This window comes from Eupeodes corollae, chromosome 1, assembly GCF_945859685.1.
Source record: "Eupeodes corollae chromosome 1, idEupCoro1.1, whole genome shotgun sequence".
Classification (NCBI taxonomy): Eukaryota; Metazoa; Arthropoda; class Insecta; order Diptera; family Syrphidae; genus Eupeodes; species Eupeodes corollae.
Window position 1 is genome coordinate 207,222,416 of NC_079147.1, and position 22,480 is coordinate 207,244,895.

The following is a 22,480-nucleotide window of genomic DNA, read 5'->3' on the forward strand; positions in this document are numbered from 1 at the left end:
TCTTAAAACTGTAGGTCCCCTCCATCCCTGACCACAGTACTCGCACGCAGGAAAGGTTTAGAGTTGTAAGTCATTAGGTCCTAGTTTTCAACGGCTTGTTGCGCCACCTAATTTATTCATCATGTTTATCGCAAATCATAAAGATTTTTAAATGAAAACAGATTTAATGAAATTTTGAAAAACACCTACTTTTGGTCGGTTTTATCACTTAAACTGTCCACAGATGTTTTTTGTTTTTACTAGATTTGGAATTCTTAAATAAGCGCATGTAAAGAAAATTAATTTTTACCTTAAACAAAATTTTATTAGCTTTGCCATTACATTTTAACAAAATATTGGTTTACATTTTAACAAAATATTCATAACAATATTTCCTGTTAGATAAATAATTTGAAGTCAATATCTTTCTTTGTTCCACCAATACTTGAGTAAAATACCATTTCTTATCAGTTGTTGTCGCTTTTGTAGGTTATCGTTTTTTTGTTGAAAAATGTTGCAGTTGGGTTTTTCCAAAATATTTTTTCAAAATATATTTTTGTTAACGAGATTTTAAGTTGAAAACCAATTTTTACCAATTTTAGTAGGATTTTTTGAAAGTTTTTATTTTTTATATAAACAAATACGAACTGTTGGCTTTTTACAAAAATTTTACTGAATTTCGAAAACAATATTTTCTATAAGATTAAAAAAGTTTGAAGTCAATATTTTTAATTTTTGAAAAAGATATTTTAATCGAAGTCCTTTCTGTATAAATCTGTGTGAGATATTCCAAATGTCAACATGAATTGAATTGAATTCGACAAATTCCAGCGATTACAATAACTTCAATTTGAATTTAACTTCAACAATTTTTTTAAAAAGATTTCAATTTTGTTTCTTGGATTCTACATTTGGATTTCTTGTACTTCTTATTTTCGTAAAAAATAGAAACCTTGTTATTGAAAATCCAGTTCTATACTGTGTTTTTTTAAGATATATACCGAAAAAGATTTTGACCAAAAAAATGTTCCAACCGATGGAACCACAGTGCAAAACTACAATTTTCAAATCAATTGACAACCAATACTGGGCAGAGACAAGGGTTTTACCCCAAAAAATAGAGTTACTAGTTAGAGCAACTATAGTATCTGTGGTTTTACCCTCTTTGTGAATCCTTATCGGTTTTAGTCTGCAGATAAAATATTATTGCAAGAATTGTTTAATAAGTTTTGAAAACGTGGCATCATAACGTTTGCCATTTCTCTGTACGGATTCAAATGGGTATAACTTTCGATTAAAGCTTTTTTGTGATAAAAATATTTCATTTATATAATGTTTAATACATTTAATTTTAGTTAAAAACACTTTCCACTTTTTGTTGGTTCTAATTAACTTCCCATAGGAAGTTATTGTAATGTGTCTGATTTGTCAAATTAAAAATTTTGAAATTTCTCGACGTTTCAAGGTCCCGAGAGTCGAAATAAAAGATTTTTAGAAACATGCCTGTGCGTGCGTGTTTCGTCGCAGAAAGATGCAGAAAGGGCTCTCAAGAAAACTGAGTGCCTGTTTTTTACCATAGCAGTTTAAAAAAAAAGGTGAAAATGTTGGTTAATACTGTATAACTTACGAGCCTTTAACGCTAGAGACTGGAATTATATTATATAATGTAACGTGATACCAAACAAATTTATTTTTGGAAAAAATCCAGCAAACTAAATCAAAAAACTGAAAAAAAAATTTGTTACAAAAAAAATTATTTCATCACTAAAACAATTTTGTGCAACGACGAATAACATTTTCAACATAAGGTAAAATTTTTAGAAAATGGAGTTAACAGTTTTTTTACAAAAAAATAAAAATTAATAAAAGTTGGTAAAAATTGATTTTCGAATCAAATAACTATTCAAACTTTGAGACATTGGCTTTAAACTAATGTTTTCTTTTAAAACATATTGTTGTTAATATTCAGTAATATTTTGAGAAAAATCGAATTGACAGCTTTTTTGCAAAAAAATAGAAACCTAAAAAAAAATTTTAAAAGTTGGAAAAAATTGATTTTCGACTTAAATATCTCTTCAAAACTTTGAGATATTGGCTTCAAACTAATTTTATCTTATGAGAAATATTGTTTTCAACATTCAGTAGAATTTTGAAGATAATCGAATAGACTTTTTGACAAAAATAAAAACCTAAACAAAATGAATAAGAGTTGGTAAAAATAGATTTTCGATTCAATTATCTTTAAAAAAATTAAAAACACTAGCTTCAAAGTTATTTTATCTTATTAGAAATATTGTTTTGAAGATTCCAAAAAATTTTGAGTAAAATCGAATTGAGTTTTTTAACAAAAAATAAATATCTAAAAAATGCAATCCTAAAAGTTCGTAAAAATTAGTTTTCAAATCAAATTTCTTTTCAAAAATTTGAGATAAATTTTATTTTATAACAAATATTGTTTTAAACATTCAGTAATTTTTTATAAAAATCTTACAACAGTTTTTTTCAGAATTAATTAAATCTACAAAAAATAGTACTGGAATTGGTAAAAATTCGTTACGACTTAAAATCTCGTTAACGAAAATAGATTTTGAAATATTTCATTTCATCATATGAAAAAAAATTGTTGGTTGTTTTTTAATTTTTTGGAATAGTTTAACTGATAACTTTTTTAACAAAACACGAAAACCTACAAAACCTTTTAAGCAAGACAAATGTTAACGGACAGAATGTGTTTAAAATGTCACTCATTAGATAACTATAGGCCACATTATTGTTAAACACTCTCATAAAATACCATTTCTTTTTTGTTTGGAGTAAACATTAAAATATACATGTTTAAATGACATGTTTAAATTAGATATTTCAATTCTAAAAATGTATAAACAAAATATTAATTTAATATTTTATTTAGAACTATGAGCGTGGTAATGAACACTGTTATCCTCTAGCTCTGGTCTTGAAGTTTGTTTCGTCACAAACGTGAGCTACACACAAAGCTATACACTCAAGCATAATAATTATGTCTATGGCGAGATTCTTCGTGTGCGGAGTGGCACTCTGCAGGGAACGAAAAATGAAATTGTATGAAACAAAGGAAGATACTAATGACGTTTTCAATTAGTCCTTTAGAAATCCTTTTACATTGTTCTTCATTTCTACAAACAAACTACATATTATATTCTGGGGAGAGATTTAAGACCAACAAATCATAAAGCCATAAAATCTGCCCAGGTACTAAAACAACAAATGTTTAAATTAATTAAATGTTTTTATCTGTGTGAAATTATAAATTAAAATGTATATCAAGTTATAAGGTAAATAAGTAAGATATAAATGACCAACAATTTGCTCAAGACGATATGTAAAATCAATTCTTTTTTTATGTTTTCTTTTGTGGAACCTAAGCATTTTTGGTAAAACTTTGAAGGTTATAAATAGAATTCTATTCTAGTGAAGAGATACATTTTTAACTGCTCGTATTTTAAACTTTTTAAATAAATAAAAAATGTAGGTCACCATGAGCAAACCTAAACCATTTTTAAAGACATGCACAAAAAATAACAACGTAAATAACATCTTTGTACCTTCGCTCGTAAAGTTACTCCCACACACAAGACACACTAAATACTCTAGTTTTAACTTACCATCGTAATAAAAATTCCAAATTCCTGATTCATTTCAATTGTGTCGCCATCTGTGAATACAAATGACTTCTTTTTTTCTTTCTTCGCCGTAAGGACGACTGCAACTTGTTGTGCTGCTACTGACAGAACAGGTAACTCAATACGATTAAATTCATCAAAACAACCCCAAGTTCCGGATTGTGAAAGTCCCTTATAGATTCGTCCCAAACCCCTAAAAAAAAGTACGAATTAATAGCTTACCACCACACGTTGGAATTCATTTTAAAGTTTTTATTTATTTCTTTTTGCAGGAGGATAAGGATGAGGATGTAGCGAAAATAAAACAGACATCCAATTAGTGGAATGCAATAATATAAGAGATGTATAGTGTAGTGAAGAAGTATCCCAGTAGTTGCTTGCTGAGTGACATTTTTCAATTTCAAAACCCTTCCTTCTTCATCGTATATAGAAAGTATAATATTTACCTGTAATCCATTTGATCGGAGCAATTAAATACGACCACATATTTAGCTAATGTCTTGCCCATATCCTTGACAGTTTCAGTTTTGCCAGTTCCCGCCGGGCCACATGGACTCCCACCCATGCTAAGGGTTAATGCCTGAGCCAGAGTAATGTAGCATCTGAAAACGAAGCAGATGAAAATGTTAGAAAAATACTCTGATGTTTGTTTTTATTTTTTTTTTTTTGAGGAAAATTCCATTTAGACAATGATGATAGTTATTTAAGAGACATTTTCTATGGTAAATATTTTCTAAGAAACCGAGAGAGTTATGGGAGGTAAATTCCTAACAAATAGGTTTCACAACTGTCATATATAAAACATCCCTACAAGTTTTTTTATTTTAAAATTAAATTTAGCTTTTAAGTTTTCTCTAGGAATATATTTAGAGATGATAAACATAGTTGATATATGTACGAGTACACAGAAAGAAATTTAAAGCTTTACAACAGTTTCTAAAGTTAAAAACTTTTTTAAGAATTAGGTACGTTGAACATACCTAATCTTGTCGTAAGGATAGATTTACACTTAGTTGTAAGTGTTACACAAGTTTGTTCCTATAGTAGTGCCATAAATTATGATATAAAACTGTAAGACCTTGTTGCCCAAAACATGCATATGATTTAAAATGTTTATCTTATTATTTTAAATACGTATATAAATGACACCTATACATTAAGGACTATGAACGCTCTACAGATAATGGACGTTCTACAGATCATTTTTTAAGTTAATGTGAAGAGTCAAAAAGATTTTACTGGGACACGTGAGAAATGAGCATTAAATAATTATTGTTTGTTATTGAAAACATTTCAACCGTGCGAAATTATCAAACAGAAAAAAAAGTTTTCGTATGGACAATAGTCGATAGTCAACTTGAAATGTGGCCAAATTGTACTGACATATTGACTACCAAAATAATCATTACGTTGACTTCCTGACAATCAGTTGAACAATTTTCGATTGTCAATGTCGCAGTTGTCATATTAACCACCACGGTAGTCAATATGAAAACCGTAGCTTCAACTGATTTTAACCAAAAATCGTCACATATGCTACCAAGTTATGAGAATCCCAAAATTCTCTAGTTGTATCATAGAGATGTGGAAGAGAGTTTAGTAAAGTTTACACCCTTCAATGCAGACAGATGAGTTCTTCTGCAGGATTCTGGTGCGATAATTAAAAGCCAAGCCAAAAAAAGTATCTTAGGGTCCAAATGACAAAAATGTCAACGGACTACGGACAAAGATTTATAAGGTATACAAAAATATAACCATTCTACCAAAAAGCTAAAACTGAGACTGGACTGCTATACATTAATAACGTTTATGAATAAAACTTAATTAATCGCATAGACGATCAAATTGAGCCAAAAGACGAGCTACTAGTCTTAGGAGATTTCAATCCTCGAAACTTGATCTGGACTAAACAGACGCATGACAATAATCTATCTCCTATTAACATGTCCTCTACCATGAATAATTGAAATCAAACTTATTTTAATATTTCCAAAATATTGTTAACTTTGAGCTGATTTTTTAGAGAAATCCAAATAACAACTTTTATTACAAGAAGCGATAACATACAAAAACAAGTACCTTGATATTTAAAAAATATATTGACCGCAAATCTTTTCAATCTCACACAAAATTGTATTCCTAATATTTTGTACTGCTTTTAGAAATATTGATTGACGGGCACGAAAGAAAAGCTAGCATTGTGGGTCACATTCAATCCTATGTTATTTTAGAAAAATTTATAATTCAAACCATTTTATTTTTCCTACCGTTTGTTATTTTAGAAAGAGTCTTTAAGATGATTGAGAAATTTTCTTCGAAATTATAACACACAAATTTCGAAAAATGTTCTCGTGTAACAATATCAAAAATCATTGCTAAATAGGTTCGTCAAGTCTAGTGACGCACTTGTTTAGTTATAGAAATTTCAGCTCACAATTTTAAATGAACAAATAAACCATCATCCGAATTTATTCTCAGCTCAGGAATAATACAAAAAATATTCAATTTATATTTGGATACGTGAATTTAAATCTGACAGGTTCCGTCGGTTTTTTCCTCAGTGTGTTTTTTTCACTTATAACAAAATTGTAAATTCTTTTCCTGTCCAAATATCCTGATGACTGAAATTCTACCTCGCATCATCATCATATCCAGTTTGTATGAGAATTCAAAAGTCTTAGTCGTTATGTCTTGTTGCAAAGATGTAGGTGAGTTAAAAATTCCTTGCACTGTATTAAGGAGACAGAAGTAAAATGCAAACTCGGCACTAAATTGAATAAACCTAACTTTGTTGGTTTTGGGCAATTCCCAAAAGATTCCAGAATTCACAGATGAACATCATCTTGATGGTGCTTCCTCATATATGCGCCATCCTTTCCGTTTCTCTATTCATCAGTTGAGATTTTTGATCGGATGTTCTCTAGATACGTACTGTGCTATCATATAGGAAAGGAAGGTACAACTAGATACATGGTATAAAGGTTAACATAATCCTTTGACATTTCCAATCAGCTACAAATACTTTCCTGTTCAATGTGTTCATCGTTCTCAAAATCAAGCATCCGTGTCCTTGTTATGTGTCATGCTTCTATATATATGAAATTTCCTTCCGTATTGGCAGGAAAGTTTGTAGCAAAACAAAAAAATATGTTTACAAATTGTGGAAAAATTGTCAGGAAGGATTTTTAGAAGAATTGATGGAAAACAGCTTAATACTAAAATCAACAGAGTGACTTAACTGAGTCTTTTTTCTTTCTCTCTTGTGATTATGATTGCTTCTAAAATTCGTTGAAGGGCTATGAAGTGAATGAAGGAAAAAAGGACATGTTGCAAAAAGGACTTTTATTTGAAGGGCTTAAATCAACAATGAAGATCAGGAGAAGTTCTATTTCCTCCAGACCTTATATTTGCATGTCCAAGTAATATGTAATCACCTTGTGCAAACTTAAAAAGCTGCATATGGTAGTTTTAAAAACGATACACATAGGAAATCAGGCTTTGATTTTCTTGAACATTTCTGAGAAACAATACTCAAATATCGATTCTTTATAAAACTTTATCTTATTTATGTAATACATACTCTTATATGTATAATTTAAATATAATACGCAGCACTCTAAACTTTCAATTTGAGTTTTTTATTGTTGTATCCTTTTTAATATGAATATCCATTTGGTTATAGAGGATTATAAGAGATTCCATTTACGGGGGGGAATAATTTTTGGTAAATTTCACTTTAAGTACATAAACACGATTAAGGTTATAAAGGTATTTGAGGGTTAAAGTATTTAAACACCTCGAGGCAATACTCGTTGTCTCTCGGATGCGGATGGTGGAAAGGAATTCTTTCAACCAACCAACAAAAAAAAGGAACTTCGCACGTGGGGGTTTGTTGATAATAATCAGACTGATTTTGGTAAAATTTTGCGTGGGATTTTTTTGAAACGAATTTGTAAATTCTTGACGAAAGGAAACAACTTTTTCGGAGGTAAGGATGGGGAACGACAAGACAAGACAGGACAAGAAAAGACGACGACGAAGACGATGGCGGTGGAGTTGGAGTTGGTTTTGACTCAAGTTAGAAAATAACTTTAGATACTTTTGGGAAGAAAATATAAACAAAGGATAAAAGAGAGAGGGTAAAGTTTGTACGTGTTTTGAAACGTCAATACCTAAGACGATATAGGTAATCGAATTCTTAATTTTAAGAAAATAACATTTTATGTTCGATTTCAAATATTATGCTGTTGGGATTTTGGAAAGAAGTCGTTAAAAAATCGGTTTTATTTCCAAATACTAAAACGTGCGCTAATAATACTAACTAACGCTGATAACATTCTGAACTATGACAAACTAAGGAACTATGATGCTTTGATTCGAGCTGTATGGAGATGTAACTTTCCTCACAGAGAAATACCAAGAAAAGTTTAAACAAGCTAGAAAGACGAACCAAATTCCCATAAATCAAGGAAAAAAATGACTACAATGTCCTAATGGTAGTACAAATTTAAAAAAGGACGTAAAAACACGTCATTCTCGGTTCATACGCTCGTTTACAATGATGCTCGACTGATAAAGCCAATTGGCTTATTGCCTCACAGTTTGTCGTTAATTTCACAATTCGATGGTACCAGAGGGAATTTTCTTTTGTACAAATCCGCTAGCTGCTTTTTCAAGGGGCGATTCCTCATAGTCAGCAGGTTAAGCGGCGCTAAACCAAGAGTTTTAGAATAAATCTTATTTTGTAATATGAATATTATTTGGTAATTGAATTACTTACCAACTAAACAGTCAACCATAATGTTAAACAATTCGGTTGTAGTTATATAACTTGAAATCAAAATGACTTTTCTTCAAATAAGTAGAAGGGTTAGCAAGGGTAACCAAGAGTTTGATGGCTTCTCTCTTTATACTTCGTATGGACTAGTACAAGAACAACACTGAAGAATCGAACATGATCGTAGAACACGGCAACTAGTAATACATCATACCATATTCGTTTTTGAGAACAGAAAATTGTGCGAGGTTATTTATTTATGTATTTGAAAATTTGGTTTGCTACCGAACTTCCTTGACCCTGCTCTACAAGAATATAGTGAGCAATGCATGTTCGTGGGCTGGAGCGGCTTTTAGCGATTAAACTGATTTTTGAAGCCGATGTGTGATGAAAACAAAATGGCGAAGACGTTGGAGTTTAGGTGGATTATTCAAATGTTTAATAGTAGTAGTTTTTGTTTGGAACCTTCTTTTAGGCGGAAAACCAAGTGACTTAAGAAAGTGCATTTTATAATGTCTATTGTTTTTTAAGTTAAATATTAAATGTGTTATGTTCAATACGTTTTTTATGTACATACATTTTATTGTAATTACCTAGGTACTGTTAATATAATTCCATACCAACTCAAACATGGTACAGGCTAGTCTTAAGAAATTATTTTATTTGATTTCCTTAGAACAGCTCAAATTAAAACAAGCATTTTCTTTAATGGAAAAGACATTTTAAAAACTAAAAATTAAATTTATTAATAATTTTCGAAAAAAAAACAAATATTTAGTCTAACAATCAGTTTGAAGTGTGATTTTTCAAAATGTTTATAATGTCCATATATTTTTTCATTCAGAATTCGTTATTATTAATTGCAAAAAATTTAAACAACAAGACTTTAAATTGAAAACTACCAGAGCGGAACAAAACTAAATAAAAGACTCATGCAGCTGCATATGATCAATTTCAATGAAGTTTAATTTTCAAATTTTACTTCTAATTCTAAGTCATGGAGTTGCATAATTCTATGACCAGCAAATAATAAGGTTTTAGGCTATGAGATAAGTCGTTGTAAACAGAGTCTTTTCTGTTTTTGTTAAAATTTATTTTCATGATCTTGGTGCAACAATAGGAAATTTTATTTTGGTAGGAATTAAAATGGAATCTCCAATACTTCTCAAACAAAGACCATAATTGAATTAGAGAAACCATTTTCAACAATATTGTTTTCGGAGAAGCTAATAATGGCCGTCATACAGATTTAAAATGAACACACAAGTATAGAAACAGGGAGTATACTCAAACCTTTAGCGAAAATCAATATTCAATATGTAATATTACCAAGAGCTATTTGGTAGCGAGAACAACAAGAAATTATTTTGGTGATCTTGTTTGCTTTTTCCGGTATCTCTTTCGCATGGAGTTCCTCGGATGTGGGCAGTATAAACACTCTAACCACACTTCAGAGAAAACACCAGCTAAGTGCCTCCCATTTGCAATATGTAATTTAATTGCGCTACGAAGCTTTAAGTGTCCAACATAACTTTTAAAAAAATCGTGCATTGCTATCCAAAATGATTTAATCAAAACTGTTGTTGACGTTATAGGCGATCACATTTCTGAAAGAATCTAACCGCCAGAGTTTAAAGCTTTGTCTGACATTAATTTAAAGTCCCAATTGTCTATTATTATTATTTTTATAACAAAAATCATGAAACATTTGCTTCATTAATCAATGTAAGCTCAGGGCGGACCGCAGAAAATTTTAATAAATAAATTATTATTATTGAAAATGTATCTTCAACTTTTAGAAGAAAGTAGCTAACCCTGATGTCATGAGCAGGATTCGCCAATTCCCTATTTCATGTTTCCTAGTCTATAGGTCTCTCTCCGAGGGGATGGAAAACAGCATTTTTTCAGCATGTCTCTAAAAATAGGACATCCTCCACCCCCTCTAAATGTCGTCCAATAGCACTTATATCTCCTAAGAAATATCTCCAAGAACAAATCTTTACATTGTTTTAGTGAAGTAAGCTTATCGCACTTAAAAAAAAAAGTTCTTTTGGTTCTGATCATTCTTTGGATTAGAAACTACCTTTCTAGCAGTTTCAATACAAATTTGTTTACATGTTTCAAGTTCAAAATTCATAAAATAAATGTTGGCGTTCCCCAGGGCTCTTCTTTGTTTTCTACTCTCTTCCTTATATTCATGAAAGATTTGTTATCTGCCACTTCTAATCTATTAAGCTCTTTTGCTTTTTATATTAGTTTCTTGATTCACAACGTATTATAAGCTCTTTAAATTCATATTTCAATAGTATTTTCCAATGGAAATTTAATGCTTCAAAAACTCAATGCTGTAAGGCGTCACCCAACCCTGATGCCCGGAGAGGCACTTGCATCGTAGAAGCTAATCAACTTTAAGAACTTTCATTCTGATAGATAAACATCATTCGTCTTAGACTTGAAAAAAACTCGCATATTTGGGCAGTAATTCCTTGAACATGTTTTAGCCTTTTTGAGAGAATCCAAAAAAAAGATTTGAAATTGATAAATTGATAGGCGATAGAAGTAAGACTTTAACCTAGAGCAATGTTTTTAATAAACAATGCATCGCATTTGCATTCCCCCCTTAAACAATTCAGCCATAATACTCGCATTTCAACGAAGAGTCATCAGTTTACCCTTGAGCTAGATTTCGGACATACTCTCAAGTATAGAAATTGTTTTTTTAATCTAACATCTAATGTGGATTGATATTCAAAACTTTATGTAACCAATGGGCAGGTTCAGACGACATGAGGTACTTGAAATTAGGGCACGTTTATAGCATCTGATTGTCCAGCTGCCAAAAAGTTGCCTTCCAATGATGTTTAATGTATAAGGGTTCTTTGTTAAATTGGTAAGGAAATAAGTAAATTTAATACAAAATAGAAGTCGGGATGGACTTGAAACTTGCCTAAAAAGTTTTGTGTACCCAATTATGTCTTTAACAGTTTTTGCACGCTCACCATAAAATAGAGGTTGGTGAACTTTACCACCTAACTAATAACCATGTAGTTGACTGCAAGTAGAGTGCCTTATGTTGTCTACACATGCGCAATGTAACCCGGTATTCCCTGTAAAATCTTTAATTATTTTCCGCACTGTGTTTAAACTTAAAACATGTCAAGGCAGTAATAATAACTATTTGAGTATTTGCAAAATATTTAAAAAAAAATATAAAACCTTATATACATAGATTGACATTACAATAAATAATTTTCGCTGAATTTCACGAAGATTTAAAAACAAAATCAAAACATTTTGTAAGTTTACGAAGATCTTTGTTTCGAACACTTACCTGTCAGTCAATGGAGTGATGACCAGCCTATCCGTACAGCCCAAGTACTCATTTTGATAGGTGAATGTGACGTCTGTTATGGAAATCCACGTTTTGTCTAGATCTTCTTTGAAATAGAATCTGCACTGTTTCAGCCATTCAAAATCATTTGCCGATTTGATGTTCATTCGACACTGAAAATATTAGAGATTGAAAATAAAATACCTTAACAAGCAAACTTATCTTTCTTTATCTTACCAAAATATCAAAAATATCCCTCTGATGGACATGAATCGTAATCAAAGTTTCAAAATTTGTCCTTTCGATTTTTGTTAAATTCCTCGTTGTCTGATCGATAAGAGTATTCAGCAATTCCAAGAATTTATTATTTGTTTCCGACATGACCTTCCTCTCATGTCTGGCCTGCATCAATGCCATCTCAGCATCTCGCGTCCAAATCATCTGAATCCCTAAGAGACCAACTTGGGCCGGGACTTTTTCCAAAAATGCCACCAAGGCAAAATTCGGATCGTTTATAGATGCATAGGCAGTCCTGATAATCGAGTGCAAGGATTGTTGTGCGGTTACCAGTAGTTGCGTTAGCCATGTCTCGACAGAGCCTTCAGCCCGAATTGCTCGATCTAGCTGAATTGATTCGCCCTCACACGACATTATGGCCATCATTTTATTGTATTCGATATCATGAAAGCGAACATGGCGAGTATTGTCGAAAATTGATAGAAGATGATTCTGGATTGTATGGGAATCCGATGCTTGCCCGAGAATCTCCAGTAGAGCTGGATCAGAGACGAAGAAGAAGCGAGGGAACATCATTCGTTTGCGCTCCAGATAGCCACTTAAGGACTTCTGACAGATCTCAAGCTGTTCCTGGAGATGTGGTAGTAGTTGTTTGAGCAGGTCATCTCCGACACAACAGGCGACAACTCCAGGGGTTTCATGGGCTCTTTGCATGATTTTTTGCCAGGATTTATCAATTTTCGAGAAACGCTTAGCCTCCTTGGGCAGTTGTTTAGCTATGTCTCCTCCGACAAACACAGCTTCAAGGTAGACCCACATATTCTGAACCAACAGCCATCGTTCAAGGATCTCGTTTGAGTTGGACAAATCGTACACCCACTGTTGAATCTGTTTACGGAATGGAGCATTATATCGATTGGACAGCAGAGAACCAAGAATCATGAGACTGTCTTCAAGCTGACCGATAGTCTCTGCGGTCGTATCACCTCGCAGAAGCAGTTCCCCACGATTGTTGAAACTCATAAATTGCAACTCATGCACAGACCACTCGTTCGTCACCTGTTTCAGCTTGGCTTCAATGTCCTTTTCTTTCATCGCCGATATACAAATGTCCTCGATGTCTTCCTTGTGTTTCAGTAGAGGAGCCTCCAAGATATTCTTCAGCGAGAAACCCTCACTGTCAAATTCAAAAATGTACTGAGTCACGTCCATGATTCGTTGCCAATGACGTGGTTTCATAGCTTTGTTAGCCATTAGCTCGAGCAGAGGACACATATCGTTAAAGTCATCGATGGTCTTTTTAAGGGCATGGAAAGCTGGCCATTCCTTAAGACCCTTGGGAAGTTTCCGACAGCGGTTTTGAAACTCCATCAATTCGTTGTTGATCTCCTCAATGTCGACCTCATTCCATGGGATGTCGTAGTAGCTACTAACTCTGTCTATGACATCGTTATAGAGCTTATAGAGTTTTTGAAGTAAATTGAGTTCTTTTCTAATCTGACCCAACTCAGGGTAATCCGTCTGTGGTAAGCCAAAGAGCTCTTCTCCGCTTTGATAAGTCTGCAACCTACGCCACATGCCCTCAAATCGATTTTGAAACAAAATCAAGCGATCCGAGGCTTCACGTGGTGTCAAACCTGGTTGCATAGGTCCGGCATTTCGATACTCGTTCACATAGTCGATTTTATCTTGTCGGAAGTTCTGTAGATTTGTCTTCAGGTCACCCTGGAAAGTCGGTTGCATATCGAGAAGCTTGACTTGAGCTTGCAATGCACATGCCTGCAGATTTTGAAAAGTCGATCGAAGATTATCAACCAAATCGAATTGTTCACGTTCAACTTGAACTTCGTAACGTGTAAGAACATTGAAAGCTTCCTGAATTAAGAAATATTAAAACAAAATTAATTTGTTTGTATTAAATTAAATAAAAACTTTGGGCTCACCTCAATAGGGTCAATACGCATTTCCATATCAACTTCTTGTTCACGGATTTTACCTAATGTCTCCATTATCATACGAACATCGTCTAAATCACGAATTGATCGATCAAGCTTGCGATCCATTTCATTTATTACGGCATAAACATAGTCCATTTCTTTTTTGTATTTCTTCTTCATGGCTTGACCAATTTTGTGGTTGCAGGCTAAAATTAGATTGGTAAGAAAAATTTGAATCATGAAAATTTTGAAGAATTATTAAAGTTAGGGAATTTTTAAAGGAAAAAAGCTAGAAAAGTTTTTTTCTTTAACCAAAGTTACCCTTTAATTTTTTAAGTTTTCATATAATTTCAAAAACTCAATATTCTATCGATCAACGAAAAAACATGAGATTATTCACCAAAAGGGCGTGGTATCCGCCCACTCTTCTTATTTTTGCTATCGTTTAAATTTAGAAGAGTAGAAATGATGATGTGTATTAAACATCTGAAAATATACCCTCAATGGGTGAGGTACCCACCCACTTTTCATGGTTATGTTATCATTTACAAGAAATACTTCTGATGAGAGTGGTAGGGATCGATGTGTATTGAAAGACAAGATTTAAATTTGTAGGATTTACACCCACTTTCTTTAATTCTTTAAGATTCTTCTATAACAGCAAAATTAGAGAGAAAAATTATTATTTAAATTGATGTGACTGCTACCCAGAAATATAGACATAAGTAAATGTTAGGTAAATGGGTCCGTAGGAATTGTTTCAAAGGTTTTGTGGGATGTAGATCATAATAAAAGAGTTAAAGAAGTAACAATAAAATTCTGTCATTGAATCGTTTATGATTAAAAGCCACTCAAAACTATGTTCAAAGTATAATAGTCTCTTATCTGTCTGGCATATGCAAATGCCAGGAAACTCATCAATATTAGCCAGGCATCATTGGGAAGGTTCAGTCCACATAAGAGACTTGAAAATAAGGCAAGTTTCTAGTATCTGATTGGCCAGCTGCCAAAAAATTACCTTCCAATTAATGCAAATTAATTGGAAAGATGTCTAGAAGGTAAGTCAAGAAAAATTTACCTAACTATCAAGTCAAGTCTACTTCTGTCAAAATGGCAGGTGATCATGTTTTTTCACTTGAAAAACTAACTAGTTGCCTTTGTCAAAGTTTACTATCAAAGAATGAAGTTGACTGCAAATGAAGTCCCTTATGTTGTCTGAACCTGCCCATTCAAACTTAATTATCCGCCATTTCGCTGCAGACGTCTGTTTTTTTTTTTTTTTGTATACAGCAGGACTTGGCTTCTTTTTCATCATTTATGTTTTTGTTGTACTTAGTTATTTTATAAGGAAAAGACGCACGTATATATATTTAAAAAGAGACCGTCAGCTCGCCATTGCTTTAAACTCCTTAAACTGTTCACATGTATTGAAACAATGAGCCAATAAATGCATTAATTTTTACAAATAACGGTTTTTTTCTGCCCAAATGTCAAATTTATTGACCCATTGTTTATGTTAACAGAGTTCCATCAAGTCAAATTTGAAATTTGTACAGGAGTCTAAAAAGAAGATAAGTCTGTTAAAAATATATGTAGGCCTTCAAACTGATTTCCGATCAAGAAAAAATCAAATTTTGTTTCCTTAAATTGTCAAAACCATTATTTTGATAGATCCGAATCAATTTTCAAAAAAAAATTAAAATCCAATTAAGTTTTTCGCCTTATGTATGTATATAGGACACTTACACAAATATGTACGCATAGACATTTTCGATGTTTTATGTTTTCTTTCAGTCGAAAAGATACACGCGTGTTCGTTTTTCCTTTAGTTCTAAGAACTATTGACTATTAGCTAATTGGTTTGCCAAAAAAGGAAAATATATACACAAAAACTTATAAACCATTGAATCTTCTTTACAAGATACACAATTCCAGAATTCTCATATAATCGTTCGGGTACTGAATAACCTTGAAATTTAAGACTAAGTCCTTTATCTGAAACCATTAGTTTCAATGTAAATGGTAACTACTTACACCTCAGACGATTACAGTCCCTGGCCATATTATTAGACGCACTGCAGAATTTTTGTAATTATTAGATTATACGTAATATTTTTAACGTTCAAGAATGGATGTAAGGTTACATTTTCATGCAAGATGGAGTTCCATGCCATACAGACAGGTCCATAAAAACTTATTTGAGTTCCCTCTATTGGACTGTCTGAAAACAGCCCTCATATGAACCCAATTAAAAACGTGTGGGAGCTGATAAAGAGGGAAGTAGCTAAAGATGCGGTCAATTATTGAAAGAGTAATTCATCTGTGGAATCACCACCCACAAATGCAGGAAACAGTCAAATCATGCATTGACAGTATGCCATGCAGAATTGAGGCTCTTATTAAAACAAAAGGAGGTTCAACAAAATATTGAAAAAGATTACAAAAACAACAACAACAAAACTGAAAATATTAATTTAAAAAAAAATCTTTAAATCAGTTGTTTTATTTCTAAGAAGTAGTTTATATTCTGCATACAAAATAATTTAAATGAATTACAATATTCAAAAACCAGATAAAATCTAAAGTGCGTCTAATAATATGGCCAGGGACTGTATGTATCCCCACATATACCCTGTATACCTATTCTTACGGAACAAACGTCTTGCCGAGTGTTAACTTACGAGTGTGTAATGAACGAAGCAGTAAGTCCTTGACAAACACATCCCTCTCACGCCATCGTCATGGTCACAGTGCTAGTTGGAAAAGAATATTATTTTTCGGGATTATAACTTAATCCGCCCACAAAGAAAAAAAGCATACACCTCGCCAGGAGAACCAATCAATCGATTTTCTGGACATCGATGTATTTTTCCTGTGTAAAATTTCGCGATAAGAAAGGTAAATTTTAACGCTAGGGGATAGAATATATGCACACCAGTTCATCCTCTTCCTGTTATTATTTGTGTTCCTTTTTAAGGATACGACGACATACGCAGATTGTTTATGAAGGTACGTATGTGAAAATACTAATTTAAATGTTAATCAAGAGAAGCTTACTTTTAATTTCGATGGCAAGGCCGTATTTTAATCTCTCATTGTAGACCGCTATACACTGCCCAAATACCTCGATGTCAGGCTCGACCAACAGATTAGCATCCAGTTCAGCCAAACAACGTAATGAAGTCTCAAACTCCTGCAATCCGAATTCCATTAGCTGACGGGTTGTCCTGTCGTTCTTCCACAAAAAATGATATGGTTTCCAGCGTTTGATGTAGGCTTGAATTTCAGGCTTGACATTTTTCGTACAGTTCGAGAGAAGTGACAATGCCCTCACCACCTCCTTATTGTCCATAATCGAGCTATAGAAACTCTTCAGCATATGAGGCATTTGTGGACGTTCCTCCGATGCCAAACAGTAGATTTTTCGACGTCTGCCTCTTTTGTCATCCGGTTGATGTCGACTTACTCGTGGATTCACCGTATTTGTAGCTAATTGACTGTCCCTGCCACTGGTCCATTGGGCTACACCCTTGGAAATTCCGGTTATATTTTTGCCGACAGTAATTACCATCTCTTGGAGTTCATCGATACTGGGTTTTATGGTAACATGGGGTATCATGAGAATGGCATTTAGGGCCAAAATTGGTTTCTTTGACACAACTGCTGTGTCACTATTGATGTCGTCCTCGGGGATAAAGCGTCGTCGTATCATGTCCAAAGCAGCTCGTATAACCTTAATGAGGACATCGATTACTTTTCTGCTATAATAACGACGCATTTCCACAACCGCATTGCAAACCATGTCCTTAGAATATTTAAAAATAAAAATGAAACAAAATAATAATCATAAAGAGAAAAATGTCAAAGAATTGGGATTCTCTCAAACCACCACCGCATCACCCACCTGCATCCCTTTCGGTAAACTCTCACTGGTCGAGAGCAGTGAAAGTGGATTCTCGAAACAAGACCACAATATACTCCAGTCTTGTTGTTGGTTACCTTCCTTATCACCACTGGACTTTGCCGATGATTGTTGATCTTTTGGAGTAGCTAAAAGCCGGAAGAAGAATAAAAACCAGAAGGTTATTCTTTTGTGATTTGTCGGGTAAAAGAAGAAAGAAAAACTTACCATCGAATAATGTTACCACATCATTACCGGCGATTTCTTTGAATGTCGCTGTAGCCTTGTCAACTAAGCTAAGGACTTCTTCTACAGCTTCGGAAACCATTTGACTTTTGCGATTTAATTCGATTGCAGCTTTTCTATGAATATTAATGAAAAGGGTAAATTTTGAGCGAGCATTCAAGGATTTAATAACTTTATTTATGTCTATGAATGAAAGGTGATTATGCCAGAGAAAAATGTCCTAGGAGACATAATGATATAAGAATTTTAGATCAATAATAAATTCGAGTACTATCCGAACAAAATTGCAAGTACACTCCTTGATGGAAAATTGCAGAAGTTGTTGTTTTACCTTAACAAAGGAAGCCACCAACAAAAGTAACATCTTGCAGACTAACATCACTTATATCAGTCATAGCAAAGTTTTAGAAAAATTCCTATTGAAAAGTCTCACCAAAATAATAGAAGAAAGAAGACAAATTCCGAACCATCAGTTTATATTTAAAAACAAACATACCACAATAGACCAAATACATCGAATTACGGATGTGATGGAAAAGGCGCTTAAAGATGTTGTTCAAGCTACGGATTTACACCTGAGAATTGAGTTTAAACTACATGAATAGGGATCTTGCAGGAAGTACTACGAAATACTGAACTCATGTGTTACGAACTGACTCTTTAGAGTACGGTACGACTTAAATAATTCCAAAATTATACAGAAATAAAACAATTTGAAGCCGAAAGGAAGTAGCTTAGTATCAACCTTGTATTTTTTATATATACAGGGGATATTGCAGTGTGTATCACGGATATCAAACCATCTTTTCTGACGATATTGGTGCCAAAAATGTCCGTTACAAAGGGTACAAATTCAAAACTAAATGAAACTAAAGGGTGGTTTTTTTAGCTATTATCTCTTTGGCAACACTTGTTCAAACAGCTGAAGCACGTTTCATGTTTTGTTTTACTGTCAAACATCTCCAGTTTGGTCTATAAATTAACCATGAATAACAAAAATTAAAGCCGAACGACTTGGAAAGTTGGCAGAAGATTCACTTTCTTACCAAAAAATTGTGTTCAGCGACGAAGCTCATTTTTGGCTCAAAGGGTTGGTAAATAAACAGAATTGTCGATTTTTGAGTGAATATCAGCCAGAAGTATTGCAAGAGCTACCAATGCATCCAGAAAAAATCACAGTTTAGTGCGCTTTATAGGCTGGTCACACATTGAACCGTACTTCTTCAAAGATGATGCGAATCGTAACTTAACTGTTGAGCGCTACCGTGAGATGATATCCAACTTTTTTTGCCCAAAATGCAAGAGCTGGACTTGCATGACATGTGGTTTCAACACGACGATGACCAAGGGTGCCACATGCCACAAAGCACGCGCAACAATGGACTTATTGAGAAGCGAGTTCGGTGAATATTTTATTTCACGTTCGGGACCGGTCAATTGGCCGCCTAGATCGTGCAATTTGACGCCTTTAGATTATTTTAAAGTTCATGTCTATACATACAATCCCCCTTCAATTGACGCATAGGAAGACAACATTAAAGTATTTATCCGTGAGATACCGGCCGAAAAAGAGTATGCCAAAATTGGACTAAGCGGATATACCATTTGAGTCGCAGTCAAGGTCAACATTTGCATGAAATAATCTTGAATCATTAAATAATATGGACCGTACTATTGATTCAAATAAAGATTTTATGCATTTTTCTGAATTTTATGTGTTTATTTTTGAAAAATTTTCCTAAAGCTTTTAAGAAATCACCCTTTAGAAACAGTACAGAAGTACATTACTCTTATACTGTTAAATACCTTGGAGCTTAAATAGAAAGAAGAAATAAAAAAAGATGAGCAAGCTAAACTTGAACTACAGAAGAACGGGTAAGTTCAGACGACATAAGGGACGTAGGGCAAGTTTCTTGCTGCCAAAAAATTACCTTCCCAAAAGTTGATTGGAGTGTATTGTATTTTGTATTGTAAAGAAATATTAGTTATTTCTTTTCCAAATTGACAAGGAACCCTTTTACAGAAAGCATCGTACTAGGCGCCGGAAAAACTTGAAATTTTTAAATACCGAAAAAAAGATTGCAATCTATTCAAAAACTTCAAAACACATGTGTGCCAACATAGCAGACACCAAACAAAATTAAAATTTTTGAATTTGAATTGTTACCTTTTTGCGCATCGTTTGTGTTGTTCCTTTTTTCTTTATAATTAGTTTTTAGTAATTTTTATTTTATTTATTTTATGTTTTTTAAGCAATAAATTTTATTAAAAAAATATTTGTATCTAATTGGAAAGGAGAATTCTTGACTTTTTTTAACCTTATTCTTCGGCCGAGAATTTTCTTTTAGCCTAATAATTCGGATTCGGCTGAAAATTGACCTTCGGTCGGACACTAATGATAACTATTACCTTCACCTAAAGTGAATTATAAATTAAGAGAGAAATCATTTGCTAATTTTTCATTGATTAACCGGTGGTTTTAATGCGGTAAAAGTACCACCCCAATCAGTACAGTTTCTTCTTCTTATCGAGTGTCTTTTGAAGATTTTCATTGCAACATTCTGCATTGAAAAAAAATTCATCCATGCATTTTTTCTAACATCCGACTTTAATCCCATACGACCTGCCTGCACAGTGTTGAGCATATCAACTTTAAACCGTATTTTGATGTGGAGTTCGATATATTTTGAATAACCTCATAAAACCTTGACTAAATGAAAGCTTTTAGTATTTTAGCGGGTGTTAAGTGTTTTAAGACTTCAAAATTGCTTTTTGCAGAGAGTACACTAATTTTGGAATGGACAATCATATCGAAAATGTAAACAATTTCATCCGTAATTTTAACATTTCATCGGTTAAATAATTTACGTGTGTTTTTCTTAAAATAGAATTTTGAGTTGGTAATACTATTTTAATTAGCGGCAATTTTGTTAGCTGTCAAGTAATTCATATTTATTTTGGTGTGGTATTTCACCATGAAAAAACTAACGCCTGAGAAACGATTTGTTTGGCGATGAAGCTGAAGTTACGTCAATAAACAAAACTGCCGTATTTGGAGTAATGATGTTCCGTACTTCTTTCGAAACAGTGCCTTTGAAAACGTTTCATTCAAAGGTGACAGCTATAGATTACTGACTTTTTATTTATCAATTGAATAAGCCACGAAGATTGTGCGATTTTCAGCAATTTGGCTATACCTCTAAAAAAAACACCCTTTATTTCAGAATTAGATCACAAACAAATCCAGGGAGACAATAATTGGTTAATTTAAAAAAAACTGCGCTGTAAATGAATATTTCTATTTTTGTTACAATATTTAAATGTTTAAAATCATATTATCAAAATGTTTAGTCTTCTTCGCACATATGTAGCTGTTAATATGTCAAATTAAACACGGTTAGTAAAAACAAATCTACTGAAGTTCATCAGTGCTTCAAACTTATTAGCTCTTGATTGAAATATATTTCAACTTTGCTCTATAATTTGAAACGTAAAATTTTAATACTGATTGGTTTAACTGACGTATTCTGAATCATACTCTTGTCTACATTTAAACCGGCATTGAAATGTCATCTCAGACAAAAACAAAACAACCTCTTCCCTGTTCTACAATTACCTGCATGCTTCCTCGCTCTTCTCTAGGAACTCATCAACCGTCCAAATCTCATCATCTATTCAAATAGAAACCATAGAGTAGAAAAGTAAACAAAATCCAATCCATATTCGAACAAAATTTTCAATTCTCTTACCACACGGCAGTATCTGAAGCGACACATCCTGCATTGACATTAAAACATTTAATATCCTATTCGAATAGATATCATGAACTCGAGCTACTAAAACTTCAAAAGTCTCGATTGCTTGTTTGCAGCGTTCATAGAATTCAGTCCAATTGTGGTGTGTCCACTGGAAATAGGAAAAATTGAAAAATAAAAACAAAGAAAATCCAAACGAAACTGAAATTTTTGCTGTTGAATACATTGAACTATAAAATATAAGAAAAAAAACTAAATTCCAGACATTTATTGTGCTCAATCCGGGCTGCAGCATCGCCGTAAGGCGCACCAATTGCGGCAGGAACAATGGACGAACTTCTAGTTTAACTGCTTTCACTGTTGTTAGGAACATCTTAATGAGGCTCTGCAAAGGGATAAACTGGTTAAAACAAGGGCTGCCAAAGGTGATGTTGAAATTCGAACAGACATTAAGAGAATCCTGGATGGTGGTGAAATAATTTTGGCGGCACATTAAGGTTGCTGCAACAATTGGTAGCTCCACATCGAGCTTAGCAAGAGCTTTAGCTTCCCGTATAAGCAGAGGAATTGTAGGATGCAAATTTACAAATAAACGTTCTCCTTGTAGACAGAGAACTGGTTGAATGAGGCATGCGTCTGCTACACTAACCTATAA

General features: G+C 33.1%; 1 protein-coding gene across 4 annotated transcripts in view; it reads right to left on the reverse strand.

Annotated features, from left to right (window-relative positions):
* Positions 1-22,480, reverse strand: part of LOC129953873 (dynein axonemal heavy chain 5) — a 106,637-nt gene that overhangs the window by 62,459 nt on the left and 21,698 nt on the right. For all 4 annotated transcript variants that reach the window (XM_056067391.1, XM_056067389.1, XM_056067390.1 and 1 more), the window contains 12 exons: positions 22,274-22,474; positions 22,091-22,210; positions 21,820-21,976; positions 21,687-21,741; positions 18,053-18,186; positions 17,828-17,973; positions 16,981-17,728; positions 13,930-14,129; positions 11,987-13,861; positions 11,750-11,922; positions 4,088-4,243; positions 3,624-3,834 (listed from right to left, as the gene is read on the reverse strand). In XM_056067391.1, coding sequence (XP_055923366.1) covers positions 3,624-3,834; positions 4,088-4,243; positions 11,750-11,922; positions 11,987-13,861; positions 13,930-14,129; positions 16,981-17,728; positions 17,828-17,973; positions 18,053-18,186; positions 21,687-21,741; positions 21,820-21,976; positions 22,091-22,210; positions 22,274-22,474 — 4,176 coding nt within the window. The remainder of the gene's footprint in view (positions 1-3,623; positions 3,835-4,087; positions 4,244-11,749; positions 11,923-11,986; positions 13,862-13,929; positions 14,130-16,980; positions 17,729-17,827; positions 17,974-18,052; positions 18,187-21,686; positions 21,742-21,819; positions 21,977-22,090; positions 22,211-22,273; positions 22,475-22,480) is intronic.